This window comes from Lontra canadensis, unplaced genomic scaffold, assembly GCF_010015895.1.
Source record: "Lontra canadensis isolate GAN:19392208 unplaced genomic scaffold, GSC_riverotter_1.0 scaffold104, whole genome shotgun sequence".
Lineage (NCBI taxonomy): Eukaryota > Metazoa > Chordata > Mammalia > Carnivora > Mustelidae > Lontra > Lontra canadensis.
Window position 1 is genome coordinate 1,418,058 of NW_022631098.1, and position 24,165 is coordinate 1,442,222.

At 39.6% G+C, this 24,165-nt stretch overlaps 1 protein-coding gene across 3 annotated transcripts in view; it reads right to left on the reverse strand.

Moving 5' to 3' along the window:
• Positions 1-1,249: 1,249 nt before the first annotated feature.
• Positions 1,250-24,165, reverse strand: part of CWF19L2 (CWF19 like cell cycle control factor 2) — a 136,018-nt gene continuing 113,102 nt past the window's right edge. For 2 of the 3 annotated variants that reach the window (XM_032838470.1, XM_032838472.1), the window contains 6 exons: positions 22,908-23,120; positions 19,201-19,317; positions 12,020-12,175; positions 9,476-9,556; positions 4,594-4,695; positions 1,250-1,954 (listed from right to left, as the gene is read on the reverse strand). In XM_032838470.1, the coding sequence (XP_032694361.1) occupies positions 1,778-1,954; positions 4,594-4,695; positions 9,476-9,556; positions 12,020-12,175; positions 19,201-19,317; positions 22,908-23,120 (846 nt within the window). In that variant the 3' untranslated portion in view covers positions 1,250-1,777. The remainder of the gene's footprint in view (positions 1,955-4,593; positions 4,696-9,475; positions 9,557-12,019; positions 12,176-19,200; positions 19,318-22,907; positions 23,121-24,165) is intronic. The other variant, XM_032838471.1, reaches the window with a different exon arrangement.

Sequence of the window (24,165 nt, forward strand, 5' to 3'; positions counted from 1 at the left end):
AAAGCACTGGGTGTTTTACACAAATGATGAATCATGGAACACTGTATGAAAAACTGTATGGTGGCTAACATAATAAAAAAAAAAAAAAAAAAGAATCATGAAGTTTCTTTCTTTTAAATTAAAAAAAAAAAAAAAGAAACAATAGGATCATAGGGGAAGAGAGGAAAAAATGAAACAAGATAAACCAGAGAGGGGGATAAACTGTAAGAGACTCTTAATCTCAGGAAATAAACTGAGGATTGCTGGGAGATGGGGGGTAGGGAAAGGGTGGTTGGGTTATGGACATTGGGGAGGGTATGTGCTATGGTAAGTGCTGTGAACTGTGTAAGACTGATGAACCACAGACCTGTACACTTGGGGCAAATAATACATTATATGTTAATTAACTGAATTTAAATTAAAAAGGGGGGGAGAACTTCTCTTGTGCTGACATTATTTATGTACATTTCTCCTTCTCCACTAGACTATACCATAAAGGAGGGGAAGTACTTTTCATTCCTGTGCTACCAGCACAAAACAAAGTGCCTTGCAAACAACTGTTAACTCACAGATTAAATAAATAAACGTTACACATTCCTCTAAGGCCCTGCAGTAAAGCTCAAGAATCTGGAAACAGCAGTAAAGACAACACTAGTAAGTATCTATCTGATAATTATAATTAAAATTCAACTTGCAAATATTGAGAAATGGAAACCATTAAACTTCAACTTACATGTGAAATTTTAAAACTACAGTTGGGACTTAAACATTTTTTAACACACCCAGGAAAGAGCCTGATGCCGATGCTGAAAAGACCCGCAGGGAGTTAGCAGTTACTCTGCAGTATGCACCACAGTGACTCTAGGTCATCAACATTTCATGACCAGATGTCAACGGTCAGCTCCGAAACCCAGTATCTTTGAAAAATGGTCACAACAGAAATATCTTCCATGTTAAAAAAACAGGCGCACTCTTATAGCACGATCATATTTTATAAGTACATAGCTTCCTCCTGACGCCAAGTGTGAGAACAAAGGAAAAATGAAGCAGCTCAGATCAAGTGCAGGGCAACACACGGGGCTCTGGATATTTAGAATTCTCTCGTTACTTACGATTTTGTAATAATACAACCCCAAAGTGACGGCTTGGCTTAAATTCTTAACTTTCAAAACCCAAATAATTGTGTTATTTGGAACAATTACCTTTTAAAATTCCCCAAATTCAAAGATGCTATTTAAAAATCCAGAAATAAAAACAAATCATGAACACATTATGCTTCACTGAATTCTTTATTATTCCTGGGACATTCTTTTTCCTTTAATAAAATAGAAGAGCCGTGACGACTGGTAGAAAAGTAAGAGGCTTTCTATGAGATGCTGCGAAAAGAAATTGCAATTACTATTGAATACGCCAATTTGGTTTAAAATATTCAAGAGAATTCAGACAATAGTCTTCACAACCTTGAAATAGACCCACTTCCCTCTGAACCAATGATCTGCTTACAACTCCCAGATAATTGTTCAGAAAAGTCTTTCCACATCTTCGACTGCACAGTTCAGAACACAAGACGTAGCAGGTACAGAAGAGGAACGTGGGCAGGGCCCCCCTGCCCAGTCACTACAGTGCAGTCTGAGGGACAAGGCAGGCAGGAAACACGACCCAGTGATGCGTGCGTGTCTGAGACCCAGCGCGCGACTTTTTCTCTCTCTGGCCGTAAGGTCAGCAGTGTAGTTAGAGACAATGGAAATAAAACTGAAAGGAATCTGAAGAAGAAATTTAAAAAAATCAAAGGTATGACTCAACATTTTTTACTTTTGGTGAAGTCGAATGGTTTCCACCACTGAGCAAACTGCAGGGCTTTCTTCCTCTGATCCTCAAAGCTTTCCCGGATCCCTTTCCTCCAGAGTCTTGGTTCTATATCCAGCATCCCACCAATGATTTCCTTGTAAAGAATGAGAAAAATACAGACACAGGTCTGAAAACAGAAGGAAACTATTTCTGTTTATTCTGCTACTAAACAGTAGTTCTCTGTGAGGATGTTCAAATTTTACATAAATATTAGTTTCAGGTAAAAAAAAAAATCTTATTTTCCAGTATGGAGGTTCCTCAAAAAGCTAAAAATAGAAATACCCTACAAACTAACAATAGCACTACTAGGCATTTACCCAAAAGATACAAAATTACAGATTCGAAGGGGCACATGCACCCTGATGTTCACAGCAGCATTATCAACAGGAGCCAAACTATGGAAGCAGCCCAAGCGTCCACCGACTAAGGAATGGGTAAAGAAGATGCGGTCTACACACACACACACACACACACACACACACACACACACAGTGGAATATTAGTCATAAAAAGAATGAAAATGAAATCTTGCCACTCACAACAACATGGATAGAACCGGAGAGTATAATGCTAAAGGAAACAAGTCAGTCAGAGAGAGACAAATACCGTACAATTTTACTCAGATGTGGAATTTAAGACACAAATGAACATGGGGGGAAAAACAGAGAAGTAAACCAAGAAACAGACTCTTAACTAGAAAGAACCAGCTGATGGGGAGGTGGCAGGGAGGTGGGGGACACAGGTGATGGGGATAAAAGAGTGCACCTGAGGTGCTGAGCAGCAGGTGTCGGGTGTCGTATGCAGGTGCTGAGTCACTGATTTCTACAGCTGAAACTAATTTTGCACTGTATGTTAATTAGCTGGAATTTAAATAAAAACTTGGAGGAAAAAAATCCTTGTTTTCAATTAGTTCTAACGACGCAAACCGTCTAATTCTATGAGTGCTAGCTATGTCTCCTGTCACGTAATGTGTCCATTTTGTTGTCTGTTACTACATCCGCCAGAGAGGAGCACAGGGCAGAAAGAGAGGGTGGAATCTGCTTATTTTAGTCCTTCCGAGCTGTTCTGGGAAAGGTGTGGGAAGAAGGTAACCAACACACAGCAACTATGAACTGTGCTGTTGGACCGCAGGCCAAGCTCAGGCTCAAGTTCTCTCTGCCACCCCGTATATTTATAAGCAAGCTTCTTCCACTATTTTTTTAAAGATTTTATTTATGTATTTGAGAGAGAGAATGAGCATGAGAGGGGAGAAGGTCAGAGGGAGGAGCAGACTCCCCATGGAGCTGGGAGCCCGATTCGGGACTCGATCCCAGGACTCCGGGATCATGACCTGAGCTGAAGTCATTCGCTTAACCAACTGAGCCACCCAGGCGCCCTCTTCCACTATTAGCTGGAGATCTTTTATCAGGAAACAAAATCATACTTTAATACTAATCTAAATAAATTTAAGAATGAAAAATTATAAATCACCTTCATTTAAAAGTCACATTCCAAAACCCTGTAAGAAATGGATTTTCATTAGTCTGCTTATTATCCTGCATGATTTCCTCATGATTCTCCTCCTGTGCTGTTAGCTACAGAAATAAACGCGACTTAGGCTTGTGGGTATCCATGCACACAAGGGTATGGGGGAGACATGTAAGGGCGACACAGGAAAACGCTGGACTCGCGGTTAAATTCTGCACGTTCGGTCTCCTACAGGGCTGTGTGGTGAGATCTTGGACAACATCTTAACACTGTTTACCAGGAGGACCTACCGTTTTCAAGCGAGTACCAAGTACTGCAGGGGATGCCAAGAGAACTGGCATACAGCTACGTGCCTTCCGAGAACTGAGCCCAGAATGTGGGGCTGAGGAAGAAAAGCCAAACTACGCACAGAACCATCTTAGAAAGCAGATGAGGTAAACACCAAAGCAGACTATATGGAGACTCAAAAACAGAGGAGTCTATTTTTGGGTAATTCAGAAAAAGCTTCACGGAAAAGGAAACCTTCTTCACTGACAAAGGGACCAGTGGAGACAATAATTTCTGGAAAACATGAGCAGAAAGACCTGAGCTACGCTTGATTAAAAAGGCACTTCTGGAACTATGACTTGCTCGGACTGTATTACTCCTTCAGCGGTCACATGATCTTCATTCCAGTCCCTGATACAAACTTACACACTTCCCAGATACTCAGCAGGCCCTGAACATACGGGCTGCACCCCGCAGGGCGCTGTGCCGTGACGACAAGTACTGGCAGTCTAGAGCGACCCTCGCACACCGGCCCAGGTACCTGGGAACGGAGTGAGACAACGTGTATATTCTTCTCAGACCACAAGGCGCTTCGGGGGTCGACTGCAACCACGGACGAGAGGAGCTTGCACCCCTGGTTCTGTCTGAAGCTCAGCCTCTTCATCCGTAAGGTGACCAGAGCGACAGCAGCTCCAGAACGAGTGCTCCGAACAGGACGCGCTCACCAGCAGCTCTCTGTGAGCGTGGACGGTCGTCACCCTTCCCGGCACAAGGCTGGCCGGCTCCACAGGCAAGCAGCCACCGGCACTCGGACCGTGTCCGTAAATGTTGGATTGCCCAGTGACAATCCTGACTGTTATGAACATTCTGGAATACTTTTCTTAATAGTTTCTAGCTTCTTCCTCTAAAAACTGGATGGAACAGTACTCACCATCTTCACTCTATATTGTGCCCAAAGTTTCAAGCTCCCTTCGGAAGAAAAGTGTTACCAAATTGCTAACCCCTGGAATTTTATTAAATCTGTGAGCATACCTTTCCAAAGTAATGAGGGAATTTGTGCTGATCTTCAATGACATGGGCAAACCCTCCTTGGAGGCCAAAATCCACGGCGAAGTAAGGTAAGCCTCTGGGTACCTAAACAAACAGATAAATCACACATGAGCACAGTCTGGCATCAGAAGGTTCCTGAGTCCCTTCTCCTGCTCTGAGACGTGACAGTAATTAAGCACCCCTCTAAGACAAATGTATATAATAAATTTCCAACTCTAAAATACTTAGGCAATGACCTAACTCTCAAAGTGAAACATTTTATTTGGTAACCTTTCAGCCAGACAGCTCTTCATAACATCCAGCAATTATAATCAAAACCAACTATTTTCTTGTCTTTGGGGAAAACAGGAAAGAAAAGGTACCAATTTTTTCCTTAGACTACAAAGAGAATAAGGATCTGGTTTCTTGTATCTCCCTCACAAAGCAGAACAGGGAGAGGCATACCCATCTACATAGAGCTTTGTTCATAATCTGAGACTTTACTACTACTGATTTACCAAAGATATACTAAACCCAGACAATCTCATTTTTTGATTAACTGAAAAAATGGGTTTAACAATAGTTCATCAACCTCATTTCAAAGTTTATCCAGGATTAACTATTATCTTTTCTTCTCTCCTTTCTACATACACACACACACACACTCAGAGTTTGAACTCTACCTTGATTGGAAAAAGTCCATAATTTCTGGCTTTATCTATTAAGTAGATCTGTGTCCTTGCAAGTTTTCCCTCCAATCCCTAATTCTGTCACTACACATTATGCAAGTGGGTCGTGATCCTAGTATACAGTTGGCACTTATGCATTTTTGACACTGAATCACACATCTATTTAACTGTATGTATTTTATATTGTGTCCTTGAGAAGGCATGACTTGGAAGGAGATAATACAGTATGGTGGAAAGACAGTGGTCATCATTAAATAATATAAAGCAGTTAAAATTAGGGCTTAGAAAGAGTTGTTCATGTTATAGGAAAAGCATAAGAAAAAAATCAGTTTACAAAAGAGTATATAACATAAAATGCAGAGAAGTGGGTAGCTGTTTTGTGCCTTTGTATTTTTTTTTGTATTTTTACATTTTTAATATACGATAAACATGTATGACCTAGAGAAGAAAAAACAAAGTCAAAAGACAGTCAAGGAGTCGACCACAGCTCTGCTTCTTAGACTTCTGTAACCCCAGGCAAGTAATTTAACATTTCTGACTCTCATGACAACTGAAAGGATGAACTAGGAGAAGGCTCGTAAAGGGCCTAACCCAATGCATGGCAAAGAGAAGGTTCTTCAAACACTACAGCCTCTTCTGTCTTCCAACAACAGTGCTTTGTCCAAACATGGTGGTCAAAGAAAAAAGGACAGAAGGCTCCGGGAGAATATTTCTGTCATCTGAAGAAGGCCACCACGTGTGAATGGGTGGTGGGAATGAGTGGGAATGGCTACAATGATACAGAACTACATCAACTAAACGACAGTACTTCGAGGGAAAGAGAGAACTTGAGGAAGCGATCTGTGATGACGCTGCCCATGCCTTCTGCTCACATCACGCTGTATTTGGCAGAATAATGGCCCTAAAATATGTCAGTGTTCTAATCCCCTATTTGCCTCATATGGCAGAGGGACTTCCTAGGTGCAGTCAATTTATGGATACTGAAAGGAGGAGATATCCTGAAATGGGCCCACATGGGCCCAATGCAATCACAAGGATACTTGTAAGAAAGAGTCAGGGGAGTCACTGTCAGAGAAAGCCTGGAAAATCCCACACTGCTGGATTTGAAGATGAAGGTAGGAACCACATGTCATGCAATGTAGGAGGCTTCTAGGACCTGGAGAAGGGAAGGAAACGGATTCTTCCCTGTGGCTTCCAGAAGGAATGCAGGCCTGCTAACTCCTTGATTTCAGTCCAATGAAACCCATTTCGTATTTGGGACCCCCAGAATTATAAGATAATAAATATGCGTTCATTTAAAACACTAAGTCTGTGGTAATTTGTGACATCACCAGTAGGAAATGAACTTACATACCAAGAGTCTCAACAGCCTGTGATGTGACCGCCGGGCTTTTCCTACTGGTACACAAGGAACAGGAGCTGCCAGGGGCCTCTCTGTTCCCTCCCTGCAGGCCACAGAAGGGAAAACCTGCCGTCCTGCCAGAACGGCTGTGAAAGATACTGACAGAATTATGGCAAAACACTGATGGTAAAAAACAAACAAAACAACAAAACCACCAGGAATATTTGAATTTTCCCCTTTTATACTCCAGATATCACTCCTGACTTCCTCTAATTGTCCTTGAGTTTGAAGGTCTCTGGGTAAACCCGAAGTTTCCTTGACATGTACCTTCCTCAGTTTTAAAAATCCCTAAGTGTGCTTTTCAATTAGTTATTACAAAATTAAACTTAAAATCATACTATTTAAAAGTTCAGGAAGAATTCACAGGAAATCTCAATAAAATAGCCTTGTGAAAAATGAATACTTTTCTTGACAAGTAAGTTAGGAACACACAGCTGCTCTGCAGCAAACACACAGATATCCCTTGTTTGTTTCCATGAACTTCACACAAACTTCATGCAAGCAAAGAAATTAAGATCCAGAAAGGAAAAAAAAAATGGGCATTAAAAAGAAAGGCTATCCTCACCACATAAAAATATAAGTCAACAAAGAATCAGAATGAATTAGCAGTATGTAAATCTCTGCTAGAAGCCAAGGATCTACTTGGGGGTGGGGGTGGGGAAATCACCCCACCCCATGAAGCAGATAAACACTTATGAAACTACCAAGGACACAGAACTTGAAAAATAAGTATAATGAGGTTCTTCCAGAATAAAAATAACATTAAAGTCAAGATTTTCACTTTGTGCTCAGAAACACTTTCATCATTTTCAAAAGACAGTGGAAAGCTTGTTAACTTAAAAAGCGACCTCCTTTGGAATTATTCCTAATACGCAAGTTCTCTTCACAGTTCCATCCACATAATTGCCAAATCCTAAAGCTAAGAGGTCATCTGGCTCATTCCCTCTCTGCTGTGACTCGCAGGTACTAGGTGGTGACTTAGAAAAGGCAGCTGTTGGTATCTTCGCAAAGCTTTAAAGTAGAATGCACAACTACCATTCCTACAAAGACTGGTTTCGCATTTCCCATATTGGTTAATATTAAAGCCCTCAAGGTATTTAACTCAAGTCCTGTGCATGTTCTAATATCTAGAATAGGTACTAGATGGTTTACCCGTAAGAAACTGCATATACAGAGTAATGAATGGAGAATAATACATTTCTTCTATAATTTCTACTTGGAAATATTTTCAAACACCATTAATATCAGGTTATAAAAGAATATTTAATGGCAATGGAGATGTGAAAAGTGAAAAACTCAGGCACAACAAATATGCCTACGTTAGATACTTTTTTCGACAGAGTCACAGAAAACAAACAAAGAGGATGTTTGGGAGGAATGGTTTTTGTTTTGTTCTTAAATGTATTGTCTGGTCCAATTCAACAGCAAGTAGAGAGAAGAAGGCTGGAGACAATGTTTTACCTTTGAATTAAAACTATCTTCAGTAATACAATGAAATTTCAATCTTCTGACTAAGATACAATAAATGTAATAAGAAATCCTCAGTTAATTTATATCAGGAAGTTTGGCTTTCCAAAAGGAGAAACAGAAGGAAAATAGGCTAGTGTCATCTACTAGAACATGGGTCAGCATATTTTAAAAAAAACTTCTTAAAGTTTTAATTTAGGGGCACCTGGGTGGCTCAGAGGGTTAAGCCTCTGCCTTTGGCTCAGGTCATGATCTCAGGGTCCTGGGATCAAGCCCCGCATCAGGCTCTCTGCTCAGGGGTGAGGCTGCTTCCTCCCTTCTCTCTGCCTGCCTCTCTGCCTACTTGTGATCTCTCTCTCTTGTCAAATAAATAAATAAAATCTTTAAAAAAAAGTTTTAATTTAAATAAAATATTCTGGACTTTGCAGATTATATGGTCTCTGTTGCAACACTCAGCTCTGCCCTCGTGGCATGAAAGCTTCCAAAACAACACAGAACCAAGTGGTGTAGCTGTGCTCCAACACAACGTCATTCACACACTCAGCAGCAGGACAAGAGTACAGGCTGGAGTGCCCCTCTCCCCATCCCGGACCCGAAGACCCCAGGGTCCGCGGTCCTCTCTGTTCTATTCCGTTGCGTATAGGAGTCCCTGGTAAGTAGCTGTCACTCAACTAGCAACTATACAATAAATAACTTCATGAATAGAACTATAAGGAATCCACAGTTCTGTTCTACTGCATTTATATTTCTAGAAAAGAGAGAGGTCATTGCAGGAGTATTCAACTCAAGCGTAGAGTGTCTAAGAGATGATCTAGCAAATCAAGACTAACTGGGAAACCCGGTCAGGAAACTTCACCAAAGAATAATGAAGCCATAATCTAACTCAACCACTGTTTTACAGACACCTAACAGGAAATCTCTGTACAAAGAAAAACAGAAAATGAAGAGGAGCCTGTAGAAGAATATTTCCCTCACTGTAATTCGAGCAACAAGAAGGCCCCTCTCACACGTGTCCCACAGGGGCTGCAAAGCCCAGGACAGAAGCTCCTCTGGCTGAGTGTGATGCTGTCATCGTCAGTTACAGGCACTACACGGGCACAGAGCCAGTAGGTCAGGAACACATAACACAGAAACATTTGAATAAATGAGCATTTGCTAGACCAAGTAGGATGAAAATAATCTCTTATTCTTAGAACTCCTTCACCTTTGGTCACTCAGCCAAATGGTCTCTTTCTCAAATATGATGTGAAAATTAATGAAGATCCTAAGATCCTAAGTACCAGGATCATTTCTTATACAAGGTGGGGGGAGGCGGGGAGACACTTACAGACTTTCTGATGTCTTTTGAAGAGAGATCGATCAATTTTTTATTCATAGACCATTCTTCGTCAGACTCCATTATGGCTTTCTAAGAAAAAGACATTTATCAATGAAAAAGTAGTTTATAAGCAAATCCAAAAAGATAGTTTAAAAGTAAAGTAATACAGTGAATTAATCAAAGAATATTATAACGGTAGTTCATTATTTTGAATGGTTAAGGCTTTCATTTGTTATTTAAAATTGGACCTTCTTGGGGTGCCTGGTGGCTCAGTGGGTTAAAGCCTCTGCCTTCGGCTCAGGTCATGATCTCAGGGTCCTGGGATCGAGCCCCGCATCAGGCTCCCTGCTCAGCGGGGAGCCTGCTTCACCCTTTGTCTCTGCCTGCCTCTCTGTCTAATTGTGATCTCGGTCTGTCAAATAAATAAATAAAATCTTAAAAAAATAAAATAAAATAAAATTGGACAGTCTTGATTTTTTGAAAGTCCTTTCTTTAGCCAAGATATTATTTTACTCATTCTTAATTCTTATACTAACTTCAAGCCCAACTTTACATGACAAACACAATCCTTAATAAGACTAAGCAGTTTAATATTGAACGTAAGTTTGCAAATACTAAAGTTCGCAACTTCCTTAGCTCATTCATAAAAATCTATTCAAATAAACTTGTTTAGTTTGACTGCCCTTTTCCAAATATCAAGAGTGATTTATACGCTCTCTGGCAACCAAGCACTTGAACTATCTCTGGCCCTACAGCAAAGCAGTAAAAATGCAGGGAAAGAAAAAAATACACAGAAATGGCATTATAAGACTTTCTAGGCTAAGCAATAGAACTAGTATTTATGGCAAAGAAATATTTAGTAGAGAAGCCGGGATAATGAGTAAAAAATACTCTCATTTTTATACAGTTATCATTATTAATGAAGCAAATCTTAAACCTACAATTAACATTCAAATAAGCCCAATTTCAAAACACCAGCTATACGGCTGTTCCACGTCTAACAGGCGTGGGCTGGCGCTTGTGCTGACACTAGACGGAAGCGTATTCCACATAAAACTGAGGCCGGACCAAGTAAATGCGCCTTCACTGATCAGGCAGGAGGTTCAGTGTAGAAGTGACCCAGCCTCCTACTGATGACATCTCTGTCACCCAACAGGAGCTGACAGTGGCTGTTTCACGTCCTGCCCTGTTACCTCAATGCCGACAGTCACGATCACCTAAGACTCTCCTGAGGAAGTACCAAAAAAAAAAATTTTTTTTTTTTTTTAAGAAAAGTATAATAACCTCTTTCCCACCTGATTCTGTTTAACATAGAACTAGCCTGGGTTTGGGGATTATCCAGCTCATTCTATTTTAACAGTATAATCCTTAAAATCCAAGAGTCAGTTGTTTTTAAAAATCTCTAGAGAGGGGTACCTGGGTGGCTCAGTCAGTTAAGTGTCCAACTCTTGATCTCAGCTCAGGTCTTGAACTTGAGGTCATGAGTTCAAGCCCCGCATTGGGCTCCAGATTAAGTGTGGAGCTGACTTAAAAAAATATCTTGGGGCACCTGGGTGGCTCAGTCGCTTAGGCAGCTGACTCTTTGATTTTGGCTCAGGTTATGATCTCAGTGTCCTGGGGTCAGGCTCTGTGCTCAGCAGGGAGTCTGCTTGACGATTCTTTCTCCCTCTCCCCCTCTCATGCATGCATGCGTCCTCTCTCTCTCAAGTAAATCAATAAATCTTAGAAAAAAATCTCTACAGAGAAAGTAGACTTTCATTGTCTCATTAACCTTAATAGGTCTTATAATCTTTCTTATTGGGATGTACAGTCCATATTAATGAACTTGACCATCCTGTATTGTCTAAATGTTGCATTGGAAAGTCTTTCTATAGCACTTCGCAACCATGACCTCCTTTGTTCACTGCACGTGTTACTAATTCACACATGGCTCTACAGATAAGCATTTATGCTCGTCTGTAAGTCACACTGCATTCAGCTCAGTAGCAAACCATGCTATTCAGTAGAAGCTCCCTGAATATTACAATGACACTTGACTGATTAAAAACTCTAGTAACTGCATGTCCAAAATATGTACGTCAAGGTTGGACACTGGTTTCTTCTGACAAACAGCACAATGAGGTATTAAATACTAAAAGAGCAGTAACTTATCTCAGCAATTGTAACCTGTACTATTTGTATGTAACTATTGTTAGGTCTTGTGAATTTCAGTAGGTTTTCTAGAATTAGGACTATAATTTTGACTTGAAAGTACTTCAATGGAAAACCCTGATTTTTCATTTGAGAAATGAGAAATTGAAATAGAAACTATAAATGACCACTTGACAGTTTATTCATACTTAAAAATAAGCATGCTTTTTAAAGGTCAAAGCTCTAAATGTCTCTCCACAGAATTTTGTAATACAGCAGAATTTTTTTTTTGTGCTTTACTTCATTTCCTTAGATGAAATTTGATATAAGTACATAGGAAAAAAATACAAGAAAAAAGGTAACCATATTCGTAAAACAGCAAGGTAACGGAAAACTATGCATGCAAAGACAAACCCCAAATACCTTAAAATAGATGGGAGCCATCTCGCCCACTTCCTTCGGAAGAGGAATGCACTCATACACCATATGACAATGCTTCTTCATGCCCATGTATGTTTCCAAAAAGACGCAATCCAGTCCTTTATCTTCAAACATCTTTACCAATGATTTTCTGAACATCTGAAGGAAGCAACATGGCTAGGTAAATAAAGCACTTGCAAAAATACAAACTATGAAAACAGTAAAAGGTAAACTCAATCCCTTTAAAATAAAAAATAAGTAGCAAACAGTTAAATTCTGTACTGTTACCTTATAGTTACTTTACTTTCTAAATCTACTACATTATTTCACATATTTAAGCAACATTTCTTTAAAAATTGGAACTACTCTGCACAGTTTTCTGTATATATTGGAAATGGTTCCAATAAACTAAAATAAGTAAAGGAAGAGAGAAAAACTCAAGTAGTAAAATACGCGGAACTGACAGTAAAATCAGAGGAAAACACCCACAAGCCAAAAAAGGTCCTCCTAGAAGGTAGGCGTGGAATTTCCTGCCAATCGTCTGCCTGGGCTCACAGCATCTCTCTCTGCTGGTTCCCATGTATGTCTGCCGACCCTTCACCGGTAACCTTGCACATTCAAGTGGTCCCCTATTTTCACAGAGAATCGTGTCCTAGCAAATGTATGAAAGTCAAACATGCTAAAGTTGAAAAGTAAGAGAGTGTTTTCTTTTCCCAAAGAACTCAACATTGTTATAACATCCCTCCTTCCTGCTATCTTCTACTTGCTTATTTCCTTACTTCACACTCGTAGGCCTGGGGGACAGTTGTTTGTGGAGCTCAGACGTGCAGTCTGGGACGTCCACACGGATTCATGGGACAGCCTGTGTAGAGCAGGATGAAGCCAGGGGTTTCAGCGGGGAAAGAAAGGGGGCCAGGCTGAAGACGAGGAGCCAGAAGCCAACTCCCCACCACCACCAAGGTGTCTAAGAATCCTAAATTCAAACGTGGCCTTGGGGAGTGTCATATGTTTGTAAAGTGCTACTATATTTGTCTAAGGCGGAGGAAGAAGCATTTTTTACCTAGATTTATGAGCTGATTTATAACTTTCAAATATTTAAAATTTTTTTAAATTATGATTGTAGATCACATTGAAGAAAATACAGAGAAATCCCATATACCTTTAACCCAGTTTCCCCCAATGGTAACACATTACAAAACCGCAGTACAGTATCACAACCAGGATATCGACGTGGATACAGTCAAGAGACAGAGCAACTCCAGCCCCATGAGGATCCCTCCCACAGCCTGCTCCCAGACACATTCTCTCCCATCACAGCAGCCACCAGCAGTGGGCTCTCTGCTTCTGTAACCCTAGCATTTCCAGTGTCCTATAAATGCAATCACAACATCTACTGAGGTTGCTTTTCTTCACTCAGCATGACTCCCCAGAGATTCAACTAGGCTGTCATTCAGACACCGTCCAGGACAGCCACGTGGAGACGGGTGCGCAGACTCCCCACCCAGCCTCCACTGACACCCCCCGGAACGTGAGAGGCAACTGGCTGTGGCTGCGTAGGGGATGGGAGTTCTGGGATTCTGCCAGGTCTCCCATAATCACTTATTACTGATCATTCATTGTTTTTCTGTTTTACATTCATTTTGTAAAATAAGCAAGTCGAAAAAAAAAAAGAAATCAAGTAACTGTAACCTGATGTCAACTAGAAAGACACCTACTACGCAACGGATACAGGATTTGCTTTTTGTTTCTGACCACAGCTACAGAGAAGTCCGACACAGTCTCTTTACTGTAGACTCCATTTGTTGGTAAACCCCAAAGCCTTGGCAAATAGCCTACGGGGCTGCAGACTTTCCACCCGTGATCTCATCATAAGGTGACCATGAGATGAATCATTATAAATGATTAAAGATGACTGTTTCCCCTTTTAAAAATTCTCTGACGTGGGCGCCTGGGTGGCTCAGTGGGTTAAGCCGCTGCCTTCGGCTCAGGTCGTGATCCCAGGGTCCTGGGATCGAGCCCCACATCAGGCTCTCTGCTCAGCGGGGAGCCTGCTTCCCTCCCCACCCTCTCTCTGTCTACTTGTGATCTCTCTCTGTCAAATAAATCAATAAAATCTTTAAAAAAAAAATTCTCTGACGTTGGTACTAGATACAATTAAATTAATGGAGACATTGCACACACAAAGGAGGTTAAATTAGGATAAAAAATAAAAAAATATAAACCATTGACCTAGATATCTACATGGTAAAATTAATCATTCAAATTTTGCAGTTGCCAAAGCTCTAATTTGATTTCTGCAGGTAAAAAAAAAAAACCTTCCCCCAAAAGCTGTTTTCATTAAACTATTTCACTTTCCTCTTCCTAAGCAAAAAAAGACAACTAAATTTCCCAGCCTCCCTGGGACTTGGATGGAGACATATTTAATTCTGGGCAATGGAATGCATATAGAAATGGCAGTGCCACTTGAGTGACAAGTGGCTTATGTGTCACTTGAAACAGGTAAGGGGTAGTGTGCCTTTGTATTCATTTTCTTTCATCCAAGGGGCTGCAAGAGAAGGACTCCACCACCCGAGAGCCTTATCATGGAAGGAGTGTGGACACCTGACTGAATGTCTACAGGCAATCTGCCTTGGAGAACGGCCCAACCCACACGGGAGTAAGACAGAAGAAATTAACTTTTGGGGCGCCTGGGTGGCTCAGTCGGTTGGGCGTCTGCCTTCAGCTCAGGTGATGATCTCAGGGTCCCGGGATCAAGCTCTGCATTGGGCTCCCTGCTTAGCAGGAAGTCTGCTGGGTGGGGGGATGCTCTCCCCGCTCTGCCCCGCCACTCTGTGTTCGTGTACTCTCTCTCTCTCACTCTCTTTCTCAAATAAAAAATTCTTTAAAAGAAAGAAAGAAAGAAAGAGAGAGAGAGAGAGAGAAAGAAAGAAAGAAAGAAATGCACCCTTGCTGTCTCCAACACTGTGAATTAGGTTTTGTTTGCAACAGCAGTGAAGAACGTTAACCACATTCTTCCCTCCACTCAACTGTATGTCCCAACTGTTACCTTCATAGGCCTTGTATCACATGCACAAAAAAATTAAAACACAAAACCTAATGGGAATATACAACTGGTTCTATAACATAGGTTTTTAGATTGTCTCTATTTTGTTACTATGTTTCTGAATTCTTATTATGAATATATTCAATTAATTGTTATTTATTTCATTACTAAGTTTTGTGGTAAGATAATCTTACATGTTAGAAAAAGGAAAATTGGGGCACCTGGGTGGCTCAGGTCATGAACTCAGGGCCCTGGGATCAAGTGCAGCGTTGGCTCCCTGCTCAGCGGGGAGTCTTGCTTCTCTCTCTCTCTGCCCCCCATGCCGCTCATGCTCTCTCATTCTCTCTCTAATAAATAAACAAAATCTTTCAAAAAAAAAGACGAAAATCACCACTAGATTAGAACTACATATTTTAAAACTAAGCTTTTTTGAAGAAGGTAGAAAATGGATAAAAAGCAGTAGCAGCAACAATGTTTGCTCACAGCCCTCTCCTGCTTCAACTGTTTGGATGCTCATTCTGAATACTCTCTGGATAATAGTGAAGAAGACAGACTCCAGAGGTCATGAATTACAAATGAAAACTCAAAATACCTAAGTTAGCAGTGAGACAAGAATTGCTCAGTATTATATATAAACATCATGCGAACACTTTCGAGGAGGACACACACACACACTGAAGTACTTCTCTCTGCATATAAAACCTTTATTTTAAAAATATGGGTTTAACGACATAATCTGAGGTTATCCACTCCTCTAAAGCAGGATTTTCCCAAAGCTCAATATAACACATACACTACACATGTTGAAATAATATTCATTCCTTAAGTTGTATGACAACCAGACATTGAAGAAACTTTTAGTTCATTATTATAAGATACCGAAACTATTTTATGCTTCAGAGAGATATAGCTACCCTTGATAGAGGGATGACATAAACTTCCCAAATTTCTAGTAGGAAAAAACTCTATCCATTGGGTAATCACTATTTTCCACATTTCTAAACTGGGACTACTCACCCAAGTGCCATTCCTCATTTAGTTAAACACATCTGGACTAAAATATCTTACGATATATTTTAAGTAAACTATACTACAGAGTGTTGCAATTCTTACTTTGTATAAGGTCTCATTACAACAATTCAGGTAAATATAAGTACAAAATTTTGAAATGAAAATTATTTTACTTAAAAGTATCAAAGCTATTTAGAATTGATCATGTAATATTAATACTATAATTTATTCAACTTTTCTAAACAGAACATGTCTAAAGATAAAGTCATCCCAAGATAAATATTATGAGATAGCATACAACATATATATTTAACTCTATAACCTTCACAGAGCAACCACTCAAAATGACATTGAAATAATTTTTAAAACAGTCCAAACTTACGCGAACAGAAAGAATGAGAGAAGATTCACCAAAACTCAGATCACCCCAAAACATGTGACCTAAACAGTGGAAAGCTGGTTCACCCTGGGCGGCGTGTGGTGCGGGGGCTGGTTAGCAGGGAGAGTAAGAGAAGGAGGCCACGCTGCACTGCAGAAGCCTCGGAAGGCTCAGGAACTGGCAGCACCAAGTAACTGCAGAAGTAGAGTGAAGGTGTAGCAAAAAGCAAACAGCATGGATGAAAGTCTTTGGAAAAAAGCGATTAACACGCTGCTATCTTCCTGGACACTGGCAGAACACTACAAGGTTATTCTTTGCAGAAGGTATACAATAAGGTTGCTGGGCTGGGAAAATCCAACACAGTGGGGAGTATACAGTCTGAAAACAGGGGCATTACAGGAGATGTTACTTAGCGTTCAAATTCTACCACCCCAGCCTTCTTCCCCAACTCAGCTGCCAGAACACTAGCAAGCTGTTTGGGCTGCACTTGCTAAGAGCCAGAAAGAGTGATCTCTGGGAAGTCTGATCGCCCCATGGAAGACACCTAACGGTCCAGTACTGGAGGTTTCCCAGTGAAATGGCCCCATCACACCTTTCCACAGTGAGGCCCACTGTACATAGTGATCTCACTACCACACCGCTCATCTGAGGGACTTAAAAAATGGGCCTGCGGTGTCTGACTGTAACATAGGCTCAAACATACCTGTCAGATGGGTAAGAATAACTTTAAAGGGGACCTACGTTTCACTATACATATTTAATGAAACTAAAAAATTGGCTCTTATTCAGTCAGAACCTGTGATTATTCCCACATGCTGTGCTGAAACTTATCTTTGCATTTTTTATTAAATAAGATCTAAAATTAAATTTAAATGTTACTAGAGGATGGAGCTAAAAATTACCTAAAAGAAGTTGCTCCTTCATTTGTAAACCTTATTTTTTCCTAAGTCAAATAATTTTTGTTATATATTCTCTAGAAGGGTGGAACAACCATAGGATATTTAACAGACTTAATTAATCTTAAAATTTTTAAAGATATTTTATCTTTAAGTAATCTCTCACTCAGTGTGGGGCTTGAACTCAAAACCCCAAGATCAAGAGTCACAAACTCCACTGACAGAAGCCAGTCAGGTGCCCCAATTTGAATTTTTATAGATATTTTTATACATATTTGAAAATAAGAACAAAGAAACTACATTTCTCTAAATAAGCTCGAATCAGATACTTTATTTGCTCACTATCTTATACTAATATATAACTGGTAAGAATTTCTTCTTTTATCACAAGAAAAGAACCATAATACTGTTATTTGTATTAAAGAACTTGGCTTTTACTCCCTCATTCAATTTTCCATAATGCATATGGCTCACAAAATCCACTAAATTATAATGTCACCTGTATAAGAATATACCATACCTTTGGGCAGAATTAATAATTTTATGCACGCATTTCTCATAACACCTGGATTATCTTGTATTTCTGTACTCAATAACTACTGAACTGAATAAATTTCTTCTTTACCCACCTCAATGTTTTCCACCAAGTAGCTTAATTTCTTACAGAAATATAAAACACACAGACTAGATTCCTGTATTACTTAAAATCTTTTTGGCACTGCATTTTGCTCTAAGTTAAATCAGTTTAACATGTATAAAATTTTAAAAGACATTCCAGAAAAGTCTCAAAATAATCGTGAAAACCAAATTTGTATACTTTCCACTTTAAATTATTTACTGCATTGGCATCCAACACTAGAAAAAAAATTTTTTTCACATCAGATATATTTGTCCACATTCTCGCCCATACTTGGCCACAAATGCATTAAAACAGTCTGCCCTTCACCTTTCACAGCATAAACTTAAAAGGAGTAAGAGACTGAATTTCATAATAGGCAGTCAAAGTATCTCCTCTTTCAGCATTGTCAGCATGACACAAAGACAAAGTATGCAGTCTCTTCTGAAGTCTTACAATTTTCACAGTTTCTAACTAAGGGTCCCTCTAACCCCTGTTCAACTGTCAAGTATTAGAAAAACAAGAGTTTTCTTTCTTTTCTTTTTTGGTCATTATGAGGTCTTGAAATAACTCAGGAGCAATTTCATCCATGTTGTGCCTTTCATTTTCTTACAGAATCAGACACACACACACACAATCCTTGAATTCAAAAGCTGGGCCAGGTTATAAAGGGAAAAGTGTAGCAATAAAGGCTGATAGCAAAAATCACAGAAGCAGAGGCCAATTCCATTACAGGAAAATATGGCCAATGCTGGATATGAACCTCTGACTTCCAAAATTTATTTTTATTATCTGAAAATATCTTTCCTTATGGCTATAATCTATCAGCTCACTGTGCTAAGAATCATCATCTCATGTTCCACAAAAGCATGGATTAGAAATCTTACCTTGATATTTTTAAGTAAAAATACTAATTCGTCACAGTTTACTTAGTACGCAGAAACTTTCAGTTGTATCCCTGAAACTAATATGTTATACATCAATGATATCTCAATTAAAAAAAAAATTTTAGAAAAGCTTTCAAAACATGGAGTACATAAGGGAAATAAAATTAAAAGGTAGTGAGTGGTGAAAGCACCATGGCCCACAGGTACACATAACTAGGGAAATGTGTATTAGTGTGTAAAAGTTCAGAAAGGAAATCACTGGACAAAGGTCTAGAAAACCCACTGGAATTTACAACAGCAGTCTGGAAAGACTGCTCAGGAGCATTCCTAGGACGAGCATGATCAGGCTGACCTGAATTTCCTCCCAGACGTCTTCATCCAATAAGGTAGCTGCTCTGTGATGCTGCAGAGGGACAACGAGGCAGTGGCCCTCGGTGAGAGACCGGAAGCTGGGCAAACATAAATACACCTATGGGGAAAACATGGAGAAGTGAAACGTTACCGTACGGACTCTCTGTTGTGACAAATGAGCCCTGGGAAACACGGCTAACGTTTCATAAGGTCTACTTGTTTATAAGCAATGTATTTGCTTTCAATATTTTTAAAGATAGCAGACATTTTCCTAAAACTTTTAAAGGCCATGAAGATAGATTTTAATAAATGGAGATTTACAGCACAAGTCTCAATTTTAACTGTTATACGGACATCAGAGATTGAGTTTACCCAAGGGCAAAATGAATGACACTTGATCCTTGATGTGAGAAAGCTTTTTGCTTCTTGAAACAACACAGTTTTTGGCAAGAATGAAAAATACGTGGGGTGGTGATAATAGAGAAGTCTAACTGGTTCCTATTAACCAGGCAGTCCTTCTCTCACTGGCTGAGCAAAGAGAATTAATTCGATTAAGACAGAAAGGAAATGTGCTCTGAAGGGCTTCACTGCTCTGTTAAGTTCTATCTGCTTAAATACATGTATCACCTACAAACTGGTGCTGTTTTTTCACTACAAACTGTCTTTAACAAAACAAAAAGGTCAATATGTATGTATGCAGTGAGCAGTGCTCATGAGGAACATAAATAATATTCTGCAAAGGGGCTCGGTCTTACTTTCTATTATTTTTTGCTTGGTTTGCGAGAAATATTTTATACGGCAGACAAAATTATTTAACAAAATAATGCAAAACTTTAAAGCTTTGCTGAGAGACAAAGTAGGAGTAGATACAGAAATTTATCTAAATTGATAGTAAAACCATAACCACATTCAAAATTAAAGCCAACATCAGTACTGATTCATTAACTGTAACAAATTTACAACTTGTAAACTATTTAACTGCTGTCGGGTGTTAACAAGAGAGGAAAGTGGACATGGTGTATATGGAACTCTACTTTCTTCTTAATTTTTCTGTGAATCTAACACTGTTCTAAAAAACAAAGCCTACTTTAAAAAAAATCAGTGTTAAGGTGGATAGATGACTTTTATTTTTTAAAAAGGAGAGAAGGGAGGACAGCTGACAATCAAAAGTTATTTCTAACTCTGTGACTGTAATGAGAACAAATACCACTTCATTAACCTATTTGTACTGAGACATTAATTTTAAATATTAGACATTCAGGGTGAGGGAGAATTACTGAATTGCTCTGAAATACTATTTATTGTTTCAACTTAATGGCAAAGTAATTCCTTAGAAACTCAAAATCATATATGATTAACTTGGGTAATAACTAAAGAAATAATTTGCTATTGTTTATTTAGATAAATTAAATGACCTGTTAGTCACATATTATAGGACATGGAAGAAATTCCTTCTAATCAGTATTTCAAATATTTCTAGATTAAAATATTCTAAGACAGGGGCGCCTGGGTGGCTCAGTGGGTTAAAGCCTCTGCTTTCGGCTCAGGTCATGATCTCATGATCTCAGATCAAGATCCCATGATCTTCCTGGGATCGAATCCCACATCAGGCTCTCTGCTCAGCAGGGAGGCTGCTTCCCTTCCTCTCTCTCTGTCTGCCTCTGCCTACTTGTGATCTCTGTCTGTCAAATAAATAAATAAAATCTTTTAAAAAAATAATAAAATAAAATAAAATATTCAAAGACAAAAGGCTAAATGTTGATGGTAGTTTCTAGAGCAAAGATAGCACAAATAAAGCATAGGTAGAGAAAGGAGAGGCTCAAGTGGTTTTTTTTTTTTTTTTTTAAATGAAACCAAAGGGCAAAGATGAACCCACAAGGAGACAAACAGATCAGCCAACTCTTGGGACATTAAGGCAAAGAGAAGGATTTAATACCATTAGAAAAAACAGCTTGGAAAGTGTGGATTACCTGACCACAGAAGAGGACCACCAAGGAGGACGGGGAAAGGCAGGTCGTAAGAAACAGAAAATGTCTGTTCACTGGCCAGTTTCATGGGTGTACTGAAAAATGCATACTTCCCCTACATAGGAAGCCCAGGACAGGTCCATACACTTAGCACCTCTGTGCCTCCCCGCATGCAGCCTGTCCCCAGCACTGGGGACAAAAGAACCCCCCTGGAAAAATTCCAAACTTCTCCCCAAGCATAGCAGAAAACACTGAAGGGTTACTTTATGTTTGATCTCTTCCTATGCCTATAAAAGGTGGGGATCAGACTGAAGAGGAATGAAATATTCATAATGTTGTAATTACAAAAGTTTTACTGTTTATGTAAAGGTCTGGAAAATAATTCAAACAAATACAAGTAACTGGTTATGGTAGGGTTTTTTTAATTGAATAAATTTTAAATGGGATTTTTACTTTTACCTTTCTGATAAAGTTTGGAAGGAAAGAAAGAATTAGAAGAAGGGTAAGGAAATAAAGAAACGAAAATACAAACTGATAAGCTGACAGTCTTATACAAATATTAAACACTAGCGTTGGAATGGAAAAGCCAACACCAGTTCTTTGGATTCATAAGGTATATCTCGTGTACGTGAGAAACAAATTAATACATAAACAAGCGTATGGACAGGGCCCAAGCTCTCAGTTCCTGAACCAGCTCTCATTCACTCAACTTCCTCTCCCTCTCCATTCCAGCTACGCTAGCCTCCCAGCTCCGTGAATGCCGAGCACAATCTCTCCTCAGGGCTCTTCACTCACTGATCCCCCTTCCTGAACCAGGGGTCATTGCCAGCTTCACGGTGCTTGCTCCTTCTGTCTTTCAGAGCTTTACTAAAATAGCTCCTCAAATAGGCCTTCTAGACCACCGTCTCAAAAAAATCCCATCATTTTATCCATTTCTCCACTTTATTTGCTTTAGGACAACACGTCCTTCAATTAGGACAAGGATTACTTTGTTTTCTGCCCTATTTTACTACAACTCAAGCTCCACAAGTACATCGGAGTTGACATTCACCCAGCAGCTAATGACCATATCACATACACAGTAATGAATTACTTATAAGAATTAAGTCACCAAATATTTATTGAAATAAGTGACTACAAACATATTCTTGACATACAACGGGATAGATGTCTGGTGAACAATGGGATACATGCTTCGTGTACATGACTAAGACTTACCTTTGTCCTCATGGAACTTACAGACTATTAGAAGAGGGACTTGATAAGCAAGTAAAATACAGTAAACATTTTACAATTATGAGATATTCTATAAAGAAACAAATAGGTTCTATGAGCAAGTAAGGGAAGGAGCAGAAACCACTTTAGACTGAGTATTTCTGAAGTGATTTTAATACTAAGAATCAAGTGCCGACCGTGACAATAAGGTCGAACAGCTGGTAAATGGCCGAGCCGGAAGCTGAGTCCAGGCCGGCGGGCTCCCGAGTGCAGAGCCTCAGGCCTGACCCAACACTGCCTCTCTGAAGGGCAGAATCACACAGAATGTGAGCTTCCTGTCACCTAAATATTCATACTCGCTCTAAGGAAGATTCTAAGAATCATGGGAAGTTAGAGAAGAAAAGTATACGAAACACAGAAGAAGAGAAGCAGAGAGACTGGAATCCTGTGAGAGTCTCAAGAAAGAGGCCAATCTGCACAAGGCACTCCATTGCTTCCTCGGGGCAATAAATGTTCTACTTCTTACCTTAACACCTATGGCCACAATAAGGTGCTTGGGAAACTGAGAGCTGTCAAAACAATACAGACATTTTTCCATTTGTGCAGCAAGATGCTGGTGCTCGGCAATTGCTTTCCTCCTCTGGTTCTCTTCCTCTTCACCAGAATGTTCTCTCTCAGCTGCTTTGGAGACAAACATGTCATCTAGAGTGTAATAGTCTCCATCTGTTTTTCCCATAAACTGAAAAACCAAAATAACAGTAGTGAGGAAAAGGCAGTGGTTAACATTTTATTGTACTGCTGCTACTGAAGTCCTATCTGTGAGTTCTAGGGTAAAACTTTTAAATTAAAAAGAAGAAAAACATGATTAAAAATTTTAGCTTGATCTTCAAGGTCAATCAATAGTCATCAACAACATCATCATCACAGGTCAAGTTTACCAAGTATCTACCATGTACAACTTTACGCAATGTGATTGTTTTTTTACTCCCGTGAGAATAAGACCATTATCGTTTCCATTTAATAGATGAGGAAACTGAACTACAGAGAGGTTAAGAACTACTTTCGTTTTAAAAATCAGTATTGCTCTGTAGAGAACATAAACATTTTCAACTCTATCTCCAGGCGGCTTCTCCACACCTCCGCAAACATGAGCTGTAGCCAGGGTGATGCTCTTAAAACACAAATTTTATTTACTTATTTTGTTTATGTCCTCAGAGAGCTCTCCCTTGTGAATGGGAGCAAGTTCAGACTCGGGTTTAGCTACTGAATTATAGACAGACAAGCATGATGGTTAAAAGCTGGGTCTCTCTAGTCAGAATGACCATGGCAAAGTTCTGGCTCATGTCTGTCTTAGCCTTGGGCAAGTTATTTAATCTTTGTGCTCCCTGCACGCTTTGCTTCCTCATTTCACAATGGTTATAACAATACTATCTACCTAGCAGGTTATCTTGCTGAATCCTCACAACACATGCCTGACACACAGGAAGGACTCCGTTACTATTACTAGTATTGGTAACTCTATTAGTAACTAGAGCCACCATTACTATTACAATCTTCTTCATAATCTGGCACTGGTGACCTTTCTGTTCACATCTGATCACATCCCTAGCTTTATGCTCTGATCATCATCCTATTTTCAGTCCCCCAAAACACTAATACCTTCAGGCTTCGTATACACTGCTCTCTGACCAATTCTGCCCCCAACTGTGCCATTCTACTCCCACTTCTTTTTCAATCCGAGGCTTCGATTTAGTTGTTGCCCCCAAAAAAGAACCTTCCTGGAT